Here is an 18,386-nt window from a genome sequence, read left to right as displayed (position 1 = left end):
AGGGCCCGGCACACAGGACGTGCTCACTCCTCTGATGCACGGCTTTCTCCACTACCACTGCTGGCTGGCTTACCGCCCCCTTCACCATCACCTTTGAGAGCGCCCCGGCCCGAGGCCTTTCAGAGGCCACAGGCCCCACTTTGGAGGCAACCCCCCTCCGGTCACGGCAGCCTTCCCAGGCAGTCCTTGGGTGGGCCCCTCCCAGACCCAGAGTAACGCAGGCAGTTCCAACAGGAACAGGCAAGCCACCGAGATCGCTGCACATGGCAGTGAGCCTGGCACCCCGGGGCTGAGGGGCAGGGCACCAGGATACCTGTTGTCCAGTGCACGTGGCGCCCAGATGGAGGGCAGGCTCCTCACTGGTGAGCCCGGCCCCAAGGCCGGCTCCCTGAGGCCAGGCTCCACGTGGGCAGGGCCTCATGCCAGGTGGGAGAGGAGGACCAAAGGGAGCGGCTGGACCAGCCCGGGCGTCAGAGGCAACCCCACCTGGGCAGAAACCCTGGCTTTGTGCCCCGAGAGCCCATGTCATCTGTGTGACGGGGAGAGCAAACGCCCTCTTGCCTTGCGTGCGACGGTGTCCCCAGGACAGTGGCCAGTGCTGACAAGTGCTAATGACAAGAGGGCTGGTCACGGGCAAGCAGGTGGTGGGAGGTCAGGGGACCGGGGAGAGAGCGGCCTGGGAGGGGTCACAGGGCCCCGAGCCCAGATAGAACGGAAGCTGCCGACAGCACAAACCCCGGTTTTATTGGTCTGGTTTCTTCAGTGAGCCTCCTGCTCAGAGAACCCAGGCCCCTACTGGGGAGGGAGGGGGGCGCCCCCTACTGGGGAGGGAGGGCGGCGTCCGGAGACGTCCGCAGTCCAGAGTCTGCAGGACTCCCCCGGCCCGATGCGCGCAGCACGCTCACTGCCCTGGTGCCTGGAAGGAAGGAAGGGAGGTGGCTCTTTGGGGGTGGGGGTGGCTCTAGAGTAATGCAGTGTGGGGCCCAGGGTCCATTCTTCACAGCGGGAGGTAGAACGGGTCACATAAAGTCCTTTATTACAGACCTATAAAAAATGAGAGAATTATATATTACTCTCATTTGTTTGGGTTTCTCTTTTCCTTTTTACAAAACAACAGCAGGGAGGAAAGATGCAGGAGGCAGGTGAGCCAGGCCCCGGGATTAGGATGAGACCCCAGGACCGGGGAGATGAGGGCCAAGCCACTACTGCCCGACAGTAATGCCGTGGCCTGGCCCGGGCCTCTCCAAGCCTCTTGGGAGAACGACGACAGCCCTGCAGGGGGCGGACACGGAGAGTGGGTGGGGGACAGCCGTCCCCAGACCAGCAGCAGCACCATTCTTCTGGCGGCCACACTGGCAGTCAGCCAGGTCGGAAGCGCTGGAGGAGGACCTATGCTTGGAGGCCTGGTCTGCACAGCACGGGCCCTCGGGGCCAGACGGAAGGGGGGAGGCGGGGAGGGCCTACACGGAAGGGTCCCTCCGGGGACCATGGGCCCCAGCGGGCAAGGGCAATCAGGGCTCTTCCCTGCTGGTCAGCCTATCAGCTTCTTCAGGAAGGCCTCCAGCTGGTCCTCATCCTTGATGCCCACGAACTTGTCCACCACGTCCCCATTCTTCATGGCCAGCACGGTGGGCACAGCTGACACCTAGATGGAGGCAAGGGAGGCCAAAGAATTCAGAGGTGACGCGAACTCTTCAACTGCCATTCCCAAGCCTTCGTGGGGAAGGCTGGTGGCTTATGTAGGGCAGTGACTGCCCAAAGCCATGGGCGGGGCCCTTCCCCTGGTGCAGGGTACTGCGGGGCCCGGAGGTCCAGCCCCGGAGAAACTTTTCCACTGTGGGCTCCCAGAAGTACCCTGCCTCCCCCAACCACATGGCTGACTCACTGGCCCAGTGGTTTGGCTGGAATGACAGGAGATTAAAATAAAGCATGCAGCTGCAGGCTGGGCTGGGGGCAGGGCAGAGACCGGGAGGCGGGAGTCTGCCTCCTGGCTCTGCCACTCACTGGCTGGGGGCAGTGGCCAGGCCACACCTCCTTCAGAGTCGCACAGCCCTCTTCCATCGAACAGGTGGCAGTACCTACCTACCTACCTACCTAGATGGTTTAGGACAGGGATTGAAGGCTCACATACAAAGCTGAGTGTTTAGGAGCGTGGGCTCTGGAGCTGGCTGACCCCATCTGGGCCGCCATGGGCGAGCCACCTCATCACTGTTAAGTATCCGTGTTATCATCTGCGAACCTGAGATACTGATGGCACTTATATCAGAGGGTATACGGGCCGAACGGAACCAGAAGTGTAAACTCTCAGCACAGCGCCCGGCACCTGGCAGGGCCGTCAACAGTGGTAGACCCTGGCATGGCGCCCGACACACGGTGGGCACCCTGCAAACGGGGGCTGCAGGGGGAGGGCAGGAAGGTCTAACACAGGCTCCTTCGGAGCCACTTTAGCTCAATGCCATGACAGTTAATGGGGTCTAGAAAGCCACAGATTCGTTCTGGACAGTGTGGGAAGAAGGCCCAGCCATGTAGGATCTGCTAGTTATTTATAGTGGGGGTGGGAGACAACATTCCTGGCCTACGAAGTGTCTTCTCCAGCTCCCGCAGGGGACACGACAGATCACGTGCTACGTAAATAAGGCCCATGGCTCTGGCACCGAGCATTTTCTGTCCCCTGGGCTCCCTGCCTGACTCTGGTGGCCACTTGAAAAAAATATATAAACAGAACAAGATAAACACACTTTTCTTACACACACGTTAACTACAAAGTAACAACAGTGGTTTAGACAAACATACCAGGCCTTCACTATCCTGAGTGCTGTCCCACCCATGAGTCATCTTGAGGAGCCGGCTTAACATTTACAGTGTTTCAACTCCACAGTTACAAAAAAGGACAGCAGGCCACCCAGAGGCAGGCTTGTACCCCTCCCCCCATGGCCTTTGGGGGACAAAAACCTCAAGTGAGATGACGCAGCCTCTGTCCTTGTCAGTAGTATCTTCAGGCCCTTCAAGGACCATCCTGGGGCTGATGTGGGTGGCAGGTGTGGGCAGACCCACCAGGCAATGGGCTCACCACACACGTCCCTGGTTCCTGCCCCTGAAATTCTCTTTTTTAAATAAAGATTTTATTTATTTATTGTTTTAGAGAGAGGGGAAGGGAAGGAGAAAGAGAGGAAGAGAAACATCAATGTGTGGCTGCCCCTCACATGCCCCCAAATGGGGACCTGGCCGGCAACTCAGGCATGTGCCCTAACCAGGAATCAGACCAGCGACCCTGTGGTTCAGAGGCCCATGCTCAATCCACGGAGCCACACCAACCAGGGCCTTGTCCCTGTAATTCTTGACTCTGGCTGGCGTGGGCAGCTGCATGAATGCAAGGGTCCAGCACGTGGCTCACTCTGTCTCTAGGCACAAACTTGCTCTCAGATGCACCCGAGGCCGAGGCGCTCAGTTTGATGGTAAGATTTACAGGGCCGGTGCTTTGTTCTTTTGCCCCCTCTAGTGGTCTGTGAGGGGAGCGGCCTCAAATCTGGCAACTTTCAAGTACCAGTCAACTCTGCCCTTGTTCAATCCCACCCTGTGCTGTTTCCTAATAAATACAAAAGCTGTATGTCGTTGTATGAGAAGCGACCTAGTTGTCTTTCCGTGTCCTCTAAGCAGGACTGTGTGTGCACTGAGGCGGTATGGAGTGGACTCAGTTTTCCTCAAGAACTCCAGACGAGCGAGCCCTGTTGTGATCGCGCTGGTGCACTCCCACACGCACTGGCACACGGGGACGTGTGCAGCAGCTGGGTGTGCAGCACCCATGCCATGACTGCATCTGTATGACGACCAAGGTCGTCATTCCTGGCCACAGGCGTGCCAGAGGCCGATTCCCCTCGCTGCGGGGTACCTGGGCTTTGATTAGACTTCCCTCACCTCCGGGGAGGGGCACGTGGCTCTGCTGATGGCTCCCAGCCAGGAGGGGTTGGTCCCTACAAACACTGCCTTAAACGGACGTGCACAGGTGCCGGGCACACTCTTCCGGGAACAGAGATGTAAGCATAAGAGGGGCCTCGGTGAGGCCAGAACTCGGCATCCTCCCAACTCTGGCAGCGCTGAGGCCAGAGGGGCTGGAGGGAGAGGGAAAGCTGTGCTGGAAGTGCTGCCTCTCCTGTGCACTGTGCAGCCACCGGCCTGATGCCTCCCACACTTGGCTAAAGGCCCCCAGACCTCAGGACAGGGGGGCTGTGTGGGGCCTTCCCGCTGACCCACAGCCCACCGGCCTGCACTGCTGCTGAGCTCACTGTACCTGCGAGGCCTCCTCCTGTCTCACCCCAGTTCCCTCCATTTGTGAGTTAAGGGTCTACCAAGGGACAGGCACCATGCTGGGTTTGTAAGAGACTAGCAACTTCCTCCTGACTGACTGCAGAATGAAGGCAGAGAAAGGTCACTGTCACCCTGGCTACCACATCCTGGCTGCTTTTTACGTGTCAGGGACGACACTAATCGCTTGTGCCAGACACCTCAAATTCTTGCCTCTTTCAAGATCAGAAGACTGAGTGACGAGGGGTGGAGCTGGGATGTGAAACAAGATCTGTCTGACTTTGCTGTTGGCGAAGCAGTGACCAAAGTACACCATGGTCCAGCCGAACAGTGAGGAACTGGGGGTAAACACCGAGTTCCCGCAGGGCCGAGGAGCGCGTGCAGAGGAGAAGCAGTAAAGGATGCCACGCTTCAACTGAGAAATGCCAAATGCCTTGAAAAAGCTTTTAGATACAGGAGGCTTCTTAGAAAAACTATTATTAAAAATAATCAAGTCCAGCTACAGGACATTCTGGAAAAGGCAACAGCATCACAGAGGCAGCAAAAAGGTCAGTGGTTGCCAGGGGTTCCTGGGGAGGAGGGACGAAAAGGTGGAGCCCGGTGGATTCTTAGGGCGGTGAAACTGTTTTGCCTGATGCTGCACTAGGGGATATAGTGACACATGTCTGTCCCTGCAAGTGAGATCCTCTCGCTGACAGGTAGCCTGTGCCGACAGCAGGTGAGATGGGCCTTCACGAGAGCACCGCAGCCCCAAGGCCAGCCCAGGGCTTTAGAACTTTTGCCCTTGATATCCGGTTTCAGACTCTGCAGTGGCATCACCTGGAAGCTTGTTAGAAGTGCAGAATGTTGGTCCCTTCTAGACCTGCTGAATCAGTCTGCTGTTCAACATCCCAGGTCATGCCCCAGCTCAGTACATTGAGTGCCAGTTGGATTCCTGGCCAGGGCACATGCCCAGGTTGCTGGCTGGGTCCCCAACTGGGGGTGTGTAACAGGCAACTGATCAATGTTTCTTTTGCTTCTTTCACATGTCAATGTTTCTCTCCCCTTTATCATCTCCCCATAGACAAACAAACAGATAAATAAAATGTCGAGAAGTACCAATTTAGACGATTCTCAAAACAGCGGGATATAGTAATGACTGAAGTATATAGTACCTTCCAACTATGAAATATTAGTCGAACTGTCTATGAAGTTATATGGAACATTAAAAAGAAAAAAACTAAAACAAAAAACCCAAACGAGGTACTTCAAATATGGACAGTCACTGTGCTTGGGTGGTAAAACCACAGGTGACCTGCCCGCCCCTGTAGCTGCGTGGCTATTTCCCAATGCTTTTAAAAGGGCAGCCTGTACGATGAGGAAATAGCCGGGTAACACTCCAAGGGGGAGGTCAGAAGCAGAAGCCCTAGAGGACAGCATATGGGCTGATGGGCCACAGCCACATCCGGACCCAGGTGCTCCCCTGGCTGGCAAGGCCTGAGTGCTTCTGAATGCCCAGCCGTTCTGTGGGCACCCCAGGGGCAGGGACAGCAGAGAGCTCTCCTACCCCCAGGCCAGGGCAGCGAAGAGTCAGGGCACAGGAGTGCCCACAGACACCAAAACCCCATGGCCCTGGGTGACTTTTCCTTCCCTCTCCTTTGGGAGACAGTGAAACTCCAAGGTGGGCAGCTGAACTGAAGCATAAAACGTTGGAGGTGAGGGCAGGGGCATTTGTGTGAGGGAGGAGACCACCCATCCTCAGGGCGTGCTGAGCTGGGCGGAGAGCTCAGGAAGAAGTGCCTACTTCCCTGCATAGAATTTCAGCATTTTCTCCAACAAGTTATCCAACACATAGAAAAAGCACTTTGGGCCTTGGAGGAAGCTATCCTAGGAGGCACTATGGATCTCTTAGCTGAAACTTCTTCCTCAGGCTCTTCCAAAAGAACAGGTGTGAGGGAAGGAAGAGAAGGGCTGGGGGAGGGGTCAGGAAGCATCCGTGCTGGAGCATCCTTAGTCTGCAATGGCGTCTGCCCAGAGCTTGGCAAGACAAGGAGGTAGGGATCGGGCGCTGGGCCCGGCAGCCTTGGGGGCTTTCTGCGGGACCCGTGCATGCGACCTGGACAGCGGACAGGGAAGAGGGCAGAGAAGATCTCATAAGAGCCCTCTGCACTCCACATGCTTTCCAGGATTAACCCAGGACTTTGGTGCCCAGCCCTACGTCACCAGGACCCCTGAAATGCAGGCGGGTGGCCTGGGGAACTCTCGCCACTACCCTGACCACCGTCAGCAGGGACTGGGTCACTCTTCTTTGCATCTGCACTGGCTACCGCGGGTCCTGGCAGATGGCTGGCACTCTGGCTGTGTCTGCCGAAGTTCCACTGGCTGGGGGGAGCCTAACCCACTTCAACCCGCCCATTACCCTGCTGGATCCAGATATTTCAAGAGAAAGAGAAATCTGGATTTTCGTGGGAAATCTTCTGAGTTTTAAATAGCAACATCTGGGTTGGTATTTTAAAAAAGCACTTGGAGAGCCAGTCCAAACCTGTCACCGGGCTGGATCTGATCCACAGGTGCCACCAGGGCTCTGTAATAACACGTTCCTTAGCATGGTTGTGCAGACCCCTCCAATATGGTCACGGTGGCTTTCCCAGCTGCCTGCTCCTTGCTCCACCCTTCACTCCAGCCACCCAGCCACGATGAACACCTCCCCTTGCTCTAACTACAGTGGTCCCCAAGGCCCAGAGGATGCCCCCACTTCCCATACATTTCCCATTCCTTTTCCTCCAGCATGCTCTGCTCCACAGGCCCTGCTGTTCTGTGAGCATGCCTGGGAGACCCTGACCTCAGGACCTTGGCATGTGATGTCTGCTCTGCTCGGACTGCTCTTCCAAATAGCTGCATGGTTCACTCCGCACCCCCAGGTCTTAGTCAGATGTCAGCCTCCCATGAGACCGTCCCTAGCCCACCCTTTTAAAAAGGAAAGCCTCCCCAACCCCACACTCTACGCTCCTGCCCCTTCTTCTGGATTCGTTTGTTTCTGTACTGTCTACGGCCACTTCAGTGCTACAATCACAGGATTTGCAACAGTGACCAATGCCTACGAAGCCTCAAACATGTACCACCTGGTCCTTTAGAGAAAAGTTTGCCAATGATGACCTAAAGTGCCAGAGTGTAGGCTCCATGAAGATTGGAGTTTGTCAGTTTTGTTCACTGCCACATCCTTGGCACCAAGCAACAGCACCTGGCATCCAAGGGACTCTAAGTAAACAGCTGTTGAATGGACACATGAGCAAACAGAACACATCAGGTGATGCCACGTACTTGTGTACGCTGTGCTCCCGACCCCTCCTGCTTCGTGCATCATTCACGGCACTGCTCAGAGAGTCAGTCCCTCTAACGGGACGCCTTCCCTGTCCCCTCCAGCCCCACCCCATGTGCAACTGGTTTCTTCTTTTGTGCATCTCTTTTCTCAGTGCTTCTCATCCTGCACTGAGACCATCTGTCTACTTGTTCCTTTCCACCAGACTAAGAGCTGCTTAGGGACAAGGAGCTCATCTCGTCTGCGCCAGAGTCATGAGCAGGACTCGCAAACGACTGCTGGCTATACATGTGGATGAATGAGTTCAGGAAGGAAGAAATGCACCCGTGTCCTGAAATGCACAGAACCACCTGCTGTTTGGGGTCATGTATTCTAGTTCCTAAAGGTGGTAAAGAGAGACATGTGGCTCACAGATTCGATGGACTCACGTCTGTCAAGTGCTTTGAACCCCTGGGAACTCTAAAACACCCACCAAGACACCTCCTCTTACTGGCTCTCTGGTGGTCCCCAAGACACCCATTGGCCTCACCAGCTATCCTGTGGCCCTAAGCACCCCCAGACCAGCTGCCCTGGGCGATCCCCTGCCAATCCATACCTCATACTCTATGGCGAGGTCTGTGTGGTCGTCAATGTCCACCTTGGCCATCACCACCTTTCCATGCTGCTTGGCCACCACCTTCTCTAACCGTGGCCCCAGGATCTTGCAGGGGCCACACCACCTCGGAAGGGGAGAAAGGAAGCATCCCGTCACAAAAGCGCTCACCAGCTGATCTCCATTCTCCCCAAAACATGCCCTGGACCCACATCTTTCTGGGGGACCTTTTGTCCTTATTACCTCTGTTTACAGTGTTTGAATATTAACCTGTAATGTCGACATGCCAAATGGAAATGATAGGAGATTCGGCGGCAGGGGAATTCTCATAGGTCCCTAAGTTCTAAAATACAGGCCTCGGACTCTCACAAAGGTTATTTCACTTTCTTCACCGTATCGAAAAAAGATAATATCACTCTGGCTGGTGTAGCTCAGCGGATTGAGCGCCAGCCTGTGAACCAGAGGATCGAGGTTCGATTCTCAGTCAGGGCACATGCCTGGGTTGGAGGCCAGTTCCTGGCAGGGGACGCACGAGAGGCAACCATACATTGATATTTCTCTCCTCTCCTTCCCTTCCCCTCTAAAGATAAGTAAATAAAAATTTTAAAAAATCTTTGTTATAAAAAAAAGAAAAACAAACAAAGAAAAAAGACATATCATCACGTGGAAGGATATGGGATTTGAAGTTAAAAGGTTTGGGTTCAAAGACAGGTTCCTCCTCAACCAGCTGACTGTTCTGGGGCCCAGTTTCCTCACTGGAAAAAGACAGGCCACGCCTCTCAGAGCTGTGATGAAAAGTCAACTAAGGCACCATGGATACACATGCTTCGTAAGATACAGAATTCCTTCGAACACCTCACTGACAGAACTAAAGGTGAAGAAACCAATGGCTAGAGAGTGTCCACAACACGCCAGTCACTGCACCGGGACCTTCTCAGCTTTTCCTACACAGAACCCTCCATGCAGCCAAGGAAAAGAGAACTAGGAAACTGAGGCCCATACAAGTTAAGCAACTTATGCAACATCACAGAGCTGGTGAGAAGCACAGCTGGCATTGCAACCCAAGGTTGTGTTTCAAGTGTCTCCTTTCAGCCCCAGGCCACTCTGAGATTCCCAGGCCCCGAGACAGCGGCCAGCACTGCACTGAACACAGGTGTTTCTCTCTATGGGACGAGCTTTCAAGAACAGCTCTCTTCCCTAGGCATGTGGCATTAAGGACCGTGCCTGGCACTGAACGAACAAACTCACACCCTGCTTCTGTGCTGGAGAAGAAAATGAAGCAGCATCCCATTTACCAGCCACTTCGGAAGCCCCCTCTGGAGTGTGCACTATGCCAGCAGAGCACAACAGCCCTGTGTTCCACGACTCCCTGGCTCATGTCTCCTATCTTAGTTTCAGCCTTTGAAATGCTTTCCATTCAGAGATTTCAATGAATGAACTTACCACACCTGAAAGCCCAGTCTGCAAGACCTTATCTCCCACTACAAGTGAAGAAAGGGAAGCACAAGGACATCCACTGGCCTGCCCAGGGTGTGTGGTGCGTCAGAGAAAGAACGGGAAAGAAAGCAAAAGAACCTGCCAAGATTTGCACAGAAAGCCTCCCAATTTGTAACTCGGGCAATAATGGCTCCTTCTAGAATGTCTCCTTCTGAGGGGTTCGTCCAGTTTTTCTGTAGCCAGGCATCTAGCCAGGTCCCAAAGGTCTGGAAATGAAGAAGGCCAGGCTCAAAGTCAGTAGGCCACAGGCATTTAAATATTCTGAGAACAGACTCACGCAGCACTGAAAAGAAACTCCTGCCCACTCTCTGCACGCTCGGGCGCCGCTGGGGTGGCTCTGAGACCTTTTAGCCACCCCTTTCCGGTTTGGGTGGCAGGGTGTTAAAACCAAACCAACTTATCGGCAGGGCCAGGAACTGGTACACACCAAAAACTAGATGATGCTACAGTTTTATCATCCCTGTTTTGGTACAAGCTGAAGACGACTCTCAGCCATTCGGGCAGTAGATACAGGACACAAGTGTTTCCCAGCACCAATAAGAGCTTGAAAGACTGTTTACTGGTCTGTCTCCTACCCGACTACACTCATTTCTTCGAGAGCAGGGATTGGGCCTTGCCAGTATCTGGAGTGAGTCTGTGTATGAGAAGCATCCAACGTGGTGCTGAGACAGAACTGGCTCTCAAAGATATCTGAACAAGTGACACCCTAGTCTTCTCCTGGCCCCGAGCACTCACTGCGCATGAAAATCCACAACCACTGGTGTCTCACTGTTGACAACTCGGTCTTGAAAGTCAGTGCCATCCTGGATGTTAAAGGTCGTTGTACAGACTCTGGTGGTATACAATGGCCGGGCTTGGCTGGCTGTCACTGTCCCATCACCGGAATTGCCTTGCAGGGGCTGCAGAGCCCTGGAGGTGAGCGGTGCCCACCGACCTTGAGGGGGCTTCCTGGAGATGACGGAGGCCACAAACCTCCTCAGGAGAAGTCGCTGAGCCATCTGTGAGGGGAAGAGGCAGGAAGAGCTTCAGCAGACAACAGGACGTCAACACACCAGAGGAAGAAAGGTACTGGGAATACAGGTGAACTCAAGATGCAGGGTGGAAGCAAAGTGCCAGGAACTGAAGAACCCTTCTAGAGTAGAGGTGAGTGAAGAAAGAACCAAAGGGTAGAAGGAACTGCAAACCAAGTCAGAAACACTGGGTTGACGGACGACCCAAAAGGAGTCAAGATATCAGTGGAATTACAACAAAAGAAAGGGAGGCAGGACCGATATTTACCAAGCACGTGCCAAGGGCCACATGCCTTCCATACATTATAATCCTCCCAGATCAACTTTGGAGAAAGTTTCTATAGTACTGCCCGTATTACCGATAAGGAATCCGAGGCTTGGTTAAGTTGTGGCACGCCCAAAGTAACCCAACTATCACAGGAGAATCAACATAGAAACCCTAGGCTGTCTGCAAAGTCCTTACTCTATCAATTACTTTTAAAAAGGTATTTTAACGGGACGTTAGTGAAAAAGGGGGGTTGTAAAAGATCAGGCGAGAGGAACCACAACAATTCAAGGAGGAACTAAAAACCACAGAAACAGGTATGTATGTGTGGGGTAATTAAAAAACAGGGGACGTGTGTGTGGGAGGGAAGTGGGGAGATCGGCTGCCGCCAGGGACCCCTGCTCTCCCGCGGGCAGATCTTTCCGCCCCGTGCCTCGGCCCGCTCATCCGCCAGCCCCCCGCAAGAACGCGCCCGCTGCGTGCCTCAGCCGCGACGCCACCTCCCTCCACCCCCATGGGCCTCCTACCTCCCTGCAGCGCGAGCGGAGGGACGTACAGTCTGGCCCGCCCCGCTTGTCAAGGGCACTTCTTCCGTCACTTCCTTAGAGGAGGGTCTTTATCGTCACTTCCGGGGGCAGGCAACCTGGAGCACATCTCTTCCACTGGAGGGTCGGCCCGGATTTCCCGCGAATGGGGAAGGCGGGGAAAGACCGCTAAAGGGGCGGAGCCTCAGTTAGGGACCAGAAAAGGAGAGCACACGGACGTAGAGACCGGAATAGGGAGGGAGGACCCTTGGGGAGGGACCGGAAACGGTGGTGGCTGGGGGGTGGGGTGGAGGGAGGGACCGGAAGAGGCAGGCGGGTCCAGGAGGAGGGACCGGGAGAGGAGGTGAAAGGAGGGGTAAGCAAGAGGGAAGTGCTCTCAGGAGAGAAGGGAGGAGGCGGGGAGTGATTATGGAGTGTGTTAACTCAGTCTGTTTTAAACTCAGCCAGCACTGGCCATCCTTGTGCCCCATTTATTGTCTCCCCAAAACTCCTAGACATGCTGGGAGGTTCTTTCTTTCCATTTAGCTAATGAGGAAGCTACGCTCCTGAAAAGGTATAGTTCCCGTCAATGGGCAAAAGACCCTGCCTACGAGTCAAGAGACCGCTTTTTGTCCCATGTCTGTAACACACGACTGCATGACCTCGTGGTTTTGGGCAAGTCAGCCCGGGGCCTTCGGTTTCTCGTTCTGTGGCTTGAAGGACTGGGCTTGCCATGCACGTCTTCGAACTTGCTGGGGGATTGGGCACCAGAGGGTGGTGATACTTGGAAGGCCTGCCTACCAGGCCTTGGGTCAGGTATGGTGACCTGTGAACCTTGGGCCTGGGCCTTCCTTTCACACTCTGGAGGTTCAGACCTAGTCACCCCAAGGTGTCCTTTAGTGGTATGTGAATTGTTTTGAGCTAAGGACAATTTTAACTTCAGGCTCAAAAGTAACAACTGCCCCTCCCTTTAACTACCTAGAGAAACTTGAATTAGGGGCCTTGCCCATAATAAGAGATTATCAGGGACAATGTCTTTGACTCATCTGCAGGATAGGGCAAACTTCTATTTACTGAACATCTATTCTTACCATTTTGCAATGACCCTTTGAAGCCCCCGAGGTACCCTAACTCATCCGCAGCTCAGAATGTTTTATATATTCATGTTCTCTCTCTCACAACTTCTCCTGCATGTGGGAGTCTGTGACTCTCGTGTATGTGAGGTTCCCATGCAAATGTAGGAAATTTGGTTATTTTATCTTGATAATCTGTCTCATGCCCATTTGATTAGATCAGCTAAAAGAACCTTGAGAGTGGAGGAGAGTTTATTGCTCCCGAACAACACCTGTTGTCACTGTCATGGACAGTGGGAGTGCAGACACCTGTGTGTCCCAAGCTGGGGTGTTCGTGCTGCCTGTCACCTACCGAACCCGATAAGCAGAGACAGGGATTGAATCTCTTCGGGTGCTTGATTCAGACGGTCAGCAATCTGAGAAGACAGTGAGTTTGTACCCTGACAGACCATCTTAAATTTTATTTTCAACTGACCTATTTTATAACAAGAAAGTGTAGGTAAGGGGTTTGGCATTCAGGGAAAGGTAATCAGATAAAAGCTGCAGCATTCTTTCATCTCTGTCCTGGGCTGTGGGCGTCTCCCCTGCGGCGCAATGGCTCAGATACCATCTGGATGGCTTGAGTCCTCCTGGGGCACAAAGGTGGAACTGATGTGGTCTCCTGGAATCAGGGTGTGTCATACCTTCAGTTCCTGGAACAATAGCTACACCCAAGATTGCTCTATCCAGCAAAACTTTCATTTAGAATGGAAGGACAGATAAAGTGCTTCTCAGATAAGGTCAAGTTCAAGGAGTTTATCATCACCAAGCCCTTATTATATGAAATGTTCAAGGGACTTATCTAAGAAAAAGAAGATAAAAAAGATAAACAGTGAAAGGACAACAAACTCACCGTTATTAATAACCACACCTAAAATAAAAGCAAACTAAAAGGACAGCTAGATCAGGAGTGGAAACATAGAAATGAAGATCTCAAGGAGGGTTAGCAACAGGGGAGTGGGAGGAGGAGAAGAGGGGAAAAGGTACAGAAAATAAATAGCATAGACAGTAGATAGAAAATAGATGAGGGGGGAAGAATAGTATGGGAAATATAGAATCTGAAGGACTTGAGACACATGGTCATAAACTAAAGGGGGGGTAATGGTGGGGATGGGGGGGTAGGGTGGACGGGAATGAAGGGGGGAATAGAACAACTGTAATGGCATAATCAATAAAAAAAAGATTTTATTTATTTATTTTTAGACAGAGGGGAAGAGTGAAAGAAAGAGAGAAACATCAATGTGTGATTACCTCTTGTATGCCCCCTACTGGGGACCTGGCCTGCAACCCAGGCATGTGCCCTGACTGGGAATTGAACTAGCGACCCTTCGGTTTGTAGGCCAGCACTCAGTCCACTCAGCCACACCACCCAGGGCTGAAATGATAGCTTTTTCCATACATTCATTACTAAGTTTATTAGGTATTACCTGAAACTAAAAATTTCCAACATTTGAGTCCCCAGTCAGGGTCATGTTATACCCAGCTAGGAAAATTACAGCTAGGGCATTACTCAACCCTAAATCTGCAGTTCCTGGAACAGGGTAATGAACAAACATCAGGGAACAATTGAGTTTAAAATTCTAGCCAAATAAGGTAACTAACCCGGGCCGCCAGAAAGTGCCCGCCAGCAGTAGCACCCACCAATCAGGGGCCCTCGCCGTTTTTAAATAAGCCAATAGCTAACCGCCACCTCTGCTTCTGTATGCCTTTGCTTGCTTGCTAGAAAATATAAATACCCAGTAAGCCAGGCGCGACTTCCATTTTGTAGCTCTGAGTAGCTACGTGACTACGGTCACAGTTGGGGAAGTTCGCTCCTGCGCAGGAAAATCTTTGGCCATTAAAATTTTTATCAATTCGGTTCCGGACTCCGAGAGTGTGTATTTACCCGCCGATCGTCTACAACAGGTCACAGCCACCTCTTGTGTTTCCTGTACGGTGTGCAACCACTCATGGCTTTTTATGGTTCTATGAATACATCAGTGTGTTTTCCCCCCCTTGTCTTTGCTTTTTTCTCTCTCCACTTGATACAACACCTAGATTACTCATCACTGTTTCTTTGAGCAGCATTAATTGCTTCCTTCTCTGTAGTGCTTTGTTCAAAACTCTCACATAAAGCTAGAGCATATGTTTCCTAAGAGTAGGGATTTGTAGCTTTTATCTGACTCCATGTGCCCAGCACCAACCTAACACAGTGCTTCACTCACAGAGGATGTTCAATAGATGCTTACCAAGCCCTGACTGCTGTGGCTCAGTGGGTTGGCAGGTGTCCTGCAAACTGAAAGGTTGCTGGTTTGATTCCGGTAGCCACAGCTTCTCAGGGATCTTCTTCTGGGATGAGGTGAGGGAATATGCTTGGGACAGGTCCGCTTCCCCTGGCCACCAGCAGCCATGTCGGCCTTCTACTTAATAAAGCTCTTTGTTCATTGTACGCAGGAGACTAATTGAGGACATGGGCAGGCATGGCCTTCTCCATCCTATCCGACCCCTTGCTTTTGTCTCTGTCCCTACCTAGGACCAGAGCCCACAGTGGTGATCCATAGAGGGACCCCAGTATCCCTGGCCAGGTGGTTCAGTTGGGTGGAGCGCCATCCCGTACACCAAGAGTTTGCAGGTTTGATTCCTCGTCAGGGCACATGCTTAGGTCGTGGGTTTGATTTCTAATCAGGGTGCATAGTGGAGGCAGTTGATTGACGTTCCTCTCTCTCCTTTCCCTCCCCACCCCAAATCAATAAACATCCTCGAGTCAGGATTTTTAAAAAAATTATACATATTTTTTGTTAGATCGGCAAAGTATTTTTTGGTCTGCCAGAGTTTTAGTAGTTATGTGTGCCATGAGGTGGAGAGGTTGAAAGCTGCCGCTCCAGGCCGCTGCCTCTTCCAGGCGTAGCCCCAGGGAACGGCCAGCGGATCTAGGCCATCGGAGGGCACCGTGGGCTCCGACACTGCAGCTGGCGGCAGAGCAGTCAGCAGTGGCTGTGTGCCCACCGGGAGGCAGTGTGGTTCTTTCAGCGTCCTCCACAGTGGGCCCGGCGAGCTGGGCACGTCCTCGTGGGCTCCCTTTGGACCTCAGGGCTGATCACAGGACGAAGGGTACTTCTCTCTGACGGTGTCAGAGGGTTTTGTGACTGGAGGGAGACACCTAAAAAAAAAATAAAAAGAGAGGTGATGAGCCACCCAGTCTAAGCTGACAGTGAGTTCCTCTCCACAAGGTATTGCTCCTAAAGTATCTTTGTTTTCAGTTTCCATTTGGATAGTAATTTTTTTTAACGCTGTTGCAGAACACTTGGAACTATGACTGATGGTTTGCGATTCATCAAGTTGGTTTTATGTTCTGGTGTGATTCATGTTCTGTTGCCTTCCCAGCAATGCCCTGCCTCCCTTTCTGAGCTTGAAGACCTGGCACGGGAACAGTAACATGACCCTTAATTCATAGACTGGAGATGGCTTTGTCCTGCAGTGGTTCATCTGGAGCAGCGTGGCTGTGATGGAGGTGGAGGCTGCAGTGGAGGTGGGCATATGCTGTCACGCACACTTGCCCACCCCACTCTGAGGCCAGTGCCCTCAGGGGACACGTGCAGGCCGGGGCAGCAGTAGATAGGGCTCATTCCAGATCCTGCCCCCTGTTGCAGTGGGACTCCTCACATGTTCCTGATTCTGGGGTGGCAGGTTGGGGAAGAGGAGGGAGGGGCAAAGTCTGCAGCTGTGAGAGGCTGGGGAGGGGAGGCAGGAAAGGACCCTTCCTCTTTTCATCCCTCACCCTTTGGCTTGCTTCTCTTCCCCATCCTGGAACTGGAGGCAGCTGTGGGTTAGAAAGATGAACTTGGGCCCAGAACTGGAACTGCTTCTTTCACAGGCTCAGCAACCAACCCCCTGAGTGCCCTCGGGCACATTGGCCAGCCTCCGGCCTCGTTGCCCATTTGTATGAGGCTCTAACATTCATGCTTAATCTGCAGAAAGGCTAGGAACTTCCCTTACAGAGAACCAGTGGACGACACATCTGTGCCCCTTACCATGTGCCCCACTGTCCCAGCTTCTCCTGCTATTCCTCACAGTAGGCAAAATACCGTTATTAGTCACATTTCACACACGAGGGAGACTGAGGCCCTGAAAGGACGGATAACAGCCTAGACCGTGGATCAAGCAACAGGCAGGGCTGGGACTCAAACCAGGCAGACTGGCCCCAGAGGGGGATGCCTCGCAAATCAGCGCTACTGAGTCTTTTTAAAAAATATATTTATTAATTTTTAGAGAGAGGAGAAGTGAAGGAGAGGGAGAAAAACATCAATGTGTGGTTGCCTCTCATGTGTCCCCTATTGGGGATCTGGCCTGCAACCCAGGCATGTGCCCTGACTGGGAATCAAACTGGCAACCCTTTGCTTCATAGGCCCGTGCTCAGTCCATTGAGCTGCACCAGCCAGGGCCCGAGTCTTTGACATTATCATACGTACCCTTTAGTGTAGACTCTGGTCGTCTTACAGGCTTTGCTGGGGGTGCAAATCACAGACCTGTGCAGGGGAGGCAGGTCTTGGTGGGGAGCCCAGGCTGGTGACCACGTGGCCTTGGGCGTGAATGGACCTGCACACGAGTCCCCGCTCTGCCACTGCCGTCCGTGCAGGGAGATGTGACGGGGCTGGCTGCCTGGACCAGAACGCCCATTTAGTTGTTTCCGTAAAATCAAAACCACAATTTTCATTTTCATCAATAAGGGTATTGACTTGGGTATTTTGAGTATGTAGACTATCTACTGCTTTTGGCTTCCAGTGGGTAGAGGCCAGGGTGCTGCTAAACATCTTCCGATGCAGAAGGCAGCCCCACAGCAAAGGATTATTTGGCCAAAGTGTCGGTAGTGCCAAGAAACTTCGCAAACCACTTTCGACACGTTCGATCAGTCGCAGCACCGTCTCCATACACTGCACAATTTTTTTTGTGTTTCAGTTGCAATTTTACTTTTCTTGGAATAATGAAGCATAATATGCCAAAAATGTTGCATATTTTCTTCTATCCTCAATATTAAACTGGTGGCACAAAAATTCACCAATTTTGATAAGTTTTTTTGAATGTGCACTGATATGACAGCTGTCACGATACAGCCTCACAAAATTGTTTTGAATGAAGTTAAAGTCACCTAAGCACTACTAGAGCCATCGTATGGAAAAAAACTAGGTGGAACTTTCTGGCCAGCCCAGAACCTCCGACACTTTACAGATGTGCAGTCAAGCCTCAGAGCGGTCGCGTGACTCACAGGGGCACTCAGCTAGTCAGAGGCAGGGCAGGCTCACAGCAAGGTCTTCTGGTCACAGGCCCTGAGTTTTCCTCATTGACCTGCAAGGACGTCGTGGGGCCAGGCCTGAGGATGAGCGTTTTTGTCTTTGGTATGTGAAAGTGTCACTGGCAAAAATGACAGAGAGGTCCGATGAATAAAAGTGAGTTTTATTTTTGTAAGCCTTTGTTTCTTCTTCTTTTCTTAAGATTTTATTTATTTATCTTTAGAGGGGAAGGGAAGGAGAGAAATGTCAAATGTATGGTTGCGTCTCGTGAGTCCCCTGCTGGGAACTGGCCTACAACCCAGGCATGTGCCCTGACTGGGAATCGAACTGCAGTCCCTTTGTTTACAGGCCCGCACTCAGTCCACTGAGCTATACCAGCCAGGGCAGCCTTTGCTTCTTTATGTGTAACATTGAGCTAAAATTGGAATAATTCTTACCAATATCCTAGTGTTATTGTGAAGGATTAAATGGACTAATGCAAGTAAAGGGCTCATAGTAAGTGCTTTTAGATCCCAACCT

The 18,386-nt window shown here is 52.4% G+C and overlaps 1 protein-coding gene across 5 annotated transcripts; it reads right to left on the bottom strand.

Moving 5' to 3' along the window:
- Positions 1 to 723: 723 nt before the first annotated feature.
- On the bottom strand, positions 724 to 11,600 carry TXN2 (thioredoxin 2). Of its 5 annotated transcripts, XM_053662090.1 has the most exons (5): positions 10,968 to 11,058; positions 10,425 to 10,687; positions 8,196 to 8,319; positions 1,527 to 1,645; positions 724 to 1,046 (listed from the first exon to the last, which is right to left on the bottom strand). In XM_053662090.1, exons 1-4 carry the CDS (start codon positions 11,001 to 11,003, stop codon positions 1,532 to 1,534), a joined length of 537 nt encoding a protein of 178 aa, XP_053518065.1. In that variant the 5' UTR covers positions 11,004 to 11,058; the 3' UTR covers positions 724 to 1,046; positions 1,527 to 1,531. The 5 variants fall into 5 exon arrangements, with proteins under 5 accessions (XP_053518065.1, XP_053518066.1, XP_053518068.1 ...); XM_053662091.1 differs by lacking the exon at positions 10,968 to 11,058 and adding an exon at positions 11,492 to 11,600 and having other exon boundaries at positions 724 to 1,645; XM_053662093.1 differs by lacking the exon at positions 10,968 to 11,058 and adding an exon at positions 11,448 to 11,471 and having other exon boundaries at positions 724 to 1,645.
- Between the last annotated feature and the right edge of the window lie 6,786 nt (positions 11,601 to 18,386).

The sequence above is a fragment of the Artibeus jamaicensis genome, unplaced genomic scaffold (assembly GCF_021234435.1).
Source record: "Artibeus jamaicensis isolate MK-2021 breed Jamaican fruit bat unplaced genomic scaffold, CSHL_Jam_final contig_233, whole genome shotgun sequence".
Lineage (NCBI taxonomy): Eukaryota > Metazoa > Chordata > Mammalia > Chiroptera > Phyllostomidae > Artibeus > Artibeus jamaicensis.
The sequence above is the reverse complement of the archived record's forward strand: the minus strand, read 5'-3'. Positions and strand labels throughout refer to the sequence as shown.

Bases quoted from the DNA above. Each gene is read 5' to 3' on its own strand.
- TXN2 (XM_053662089.1), bottom strand. From the start codon at position 11,003: ATGTATGGAAGGCATGTGGCCCTTGGCACGTGCTTG. The intron at 10,688-10,967 runs GTAAATATCGGT...TTCCCCTCACAG, and splicing joins TGGCCCTTGGCACGTGCTTG to ATGGCTCAGCGACTTCTCCT. The intron at 8,320-10,424 runs GTGAGTGCTCGG...TCCCCTTCCGAG, and splicing joins GTTGTGGATTTTCATGCGCA to GTGGTGTGGCCCCTGCAAGA.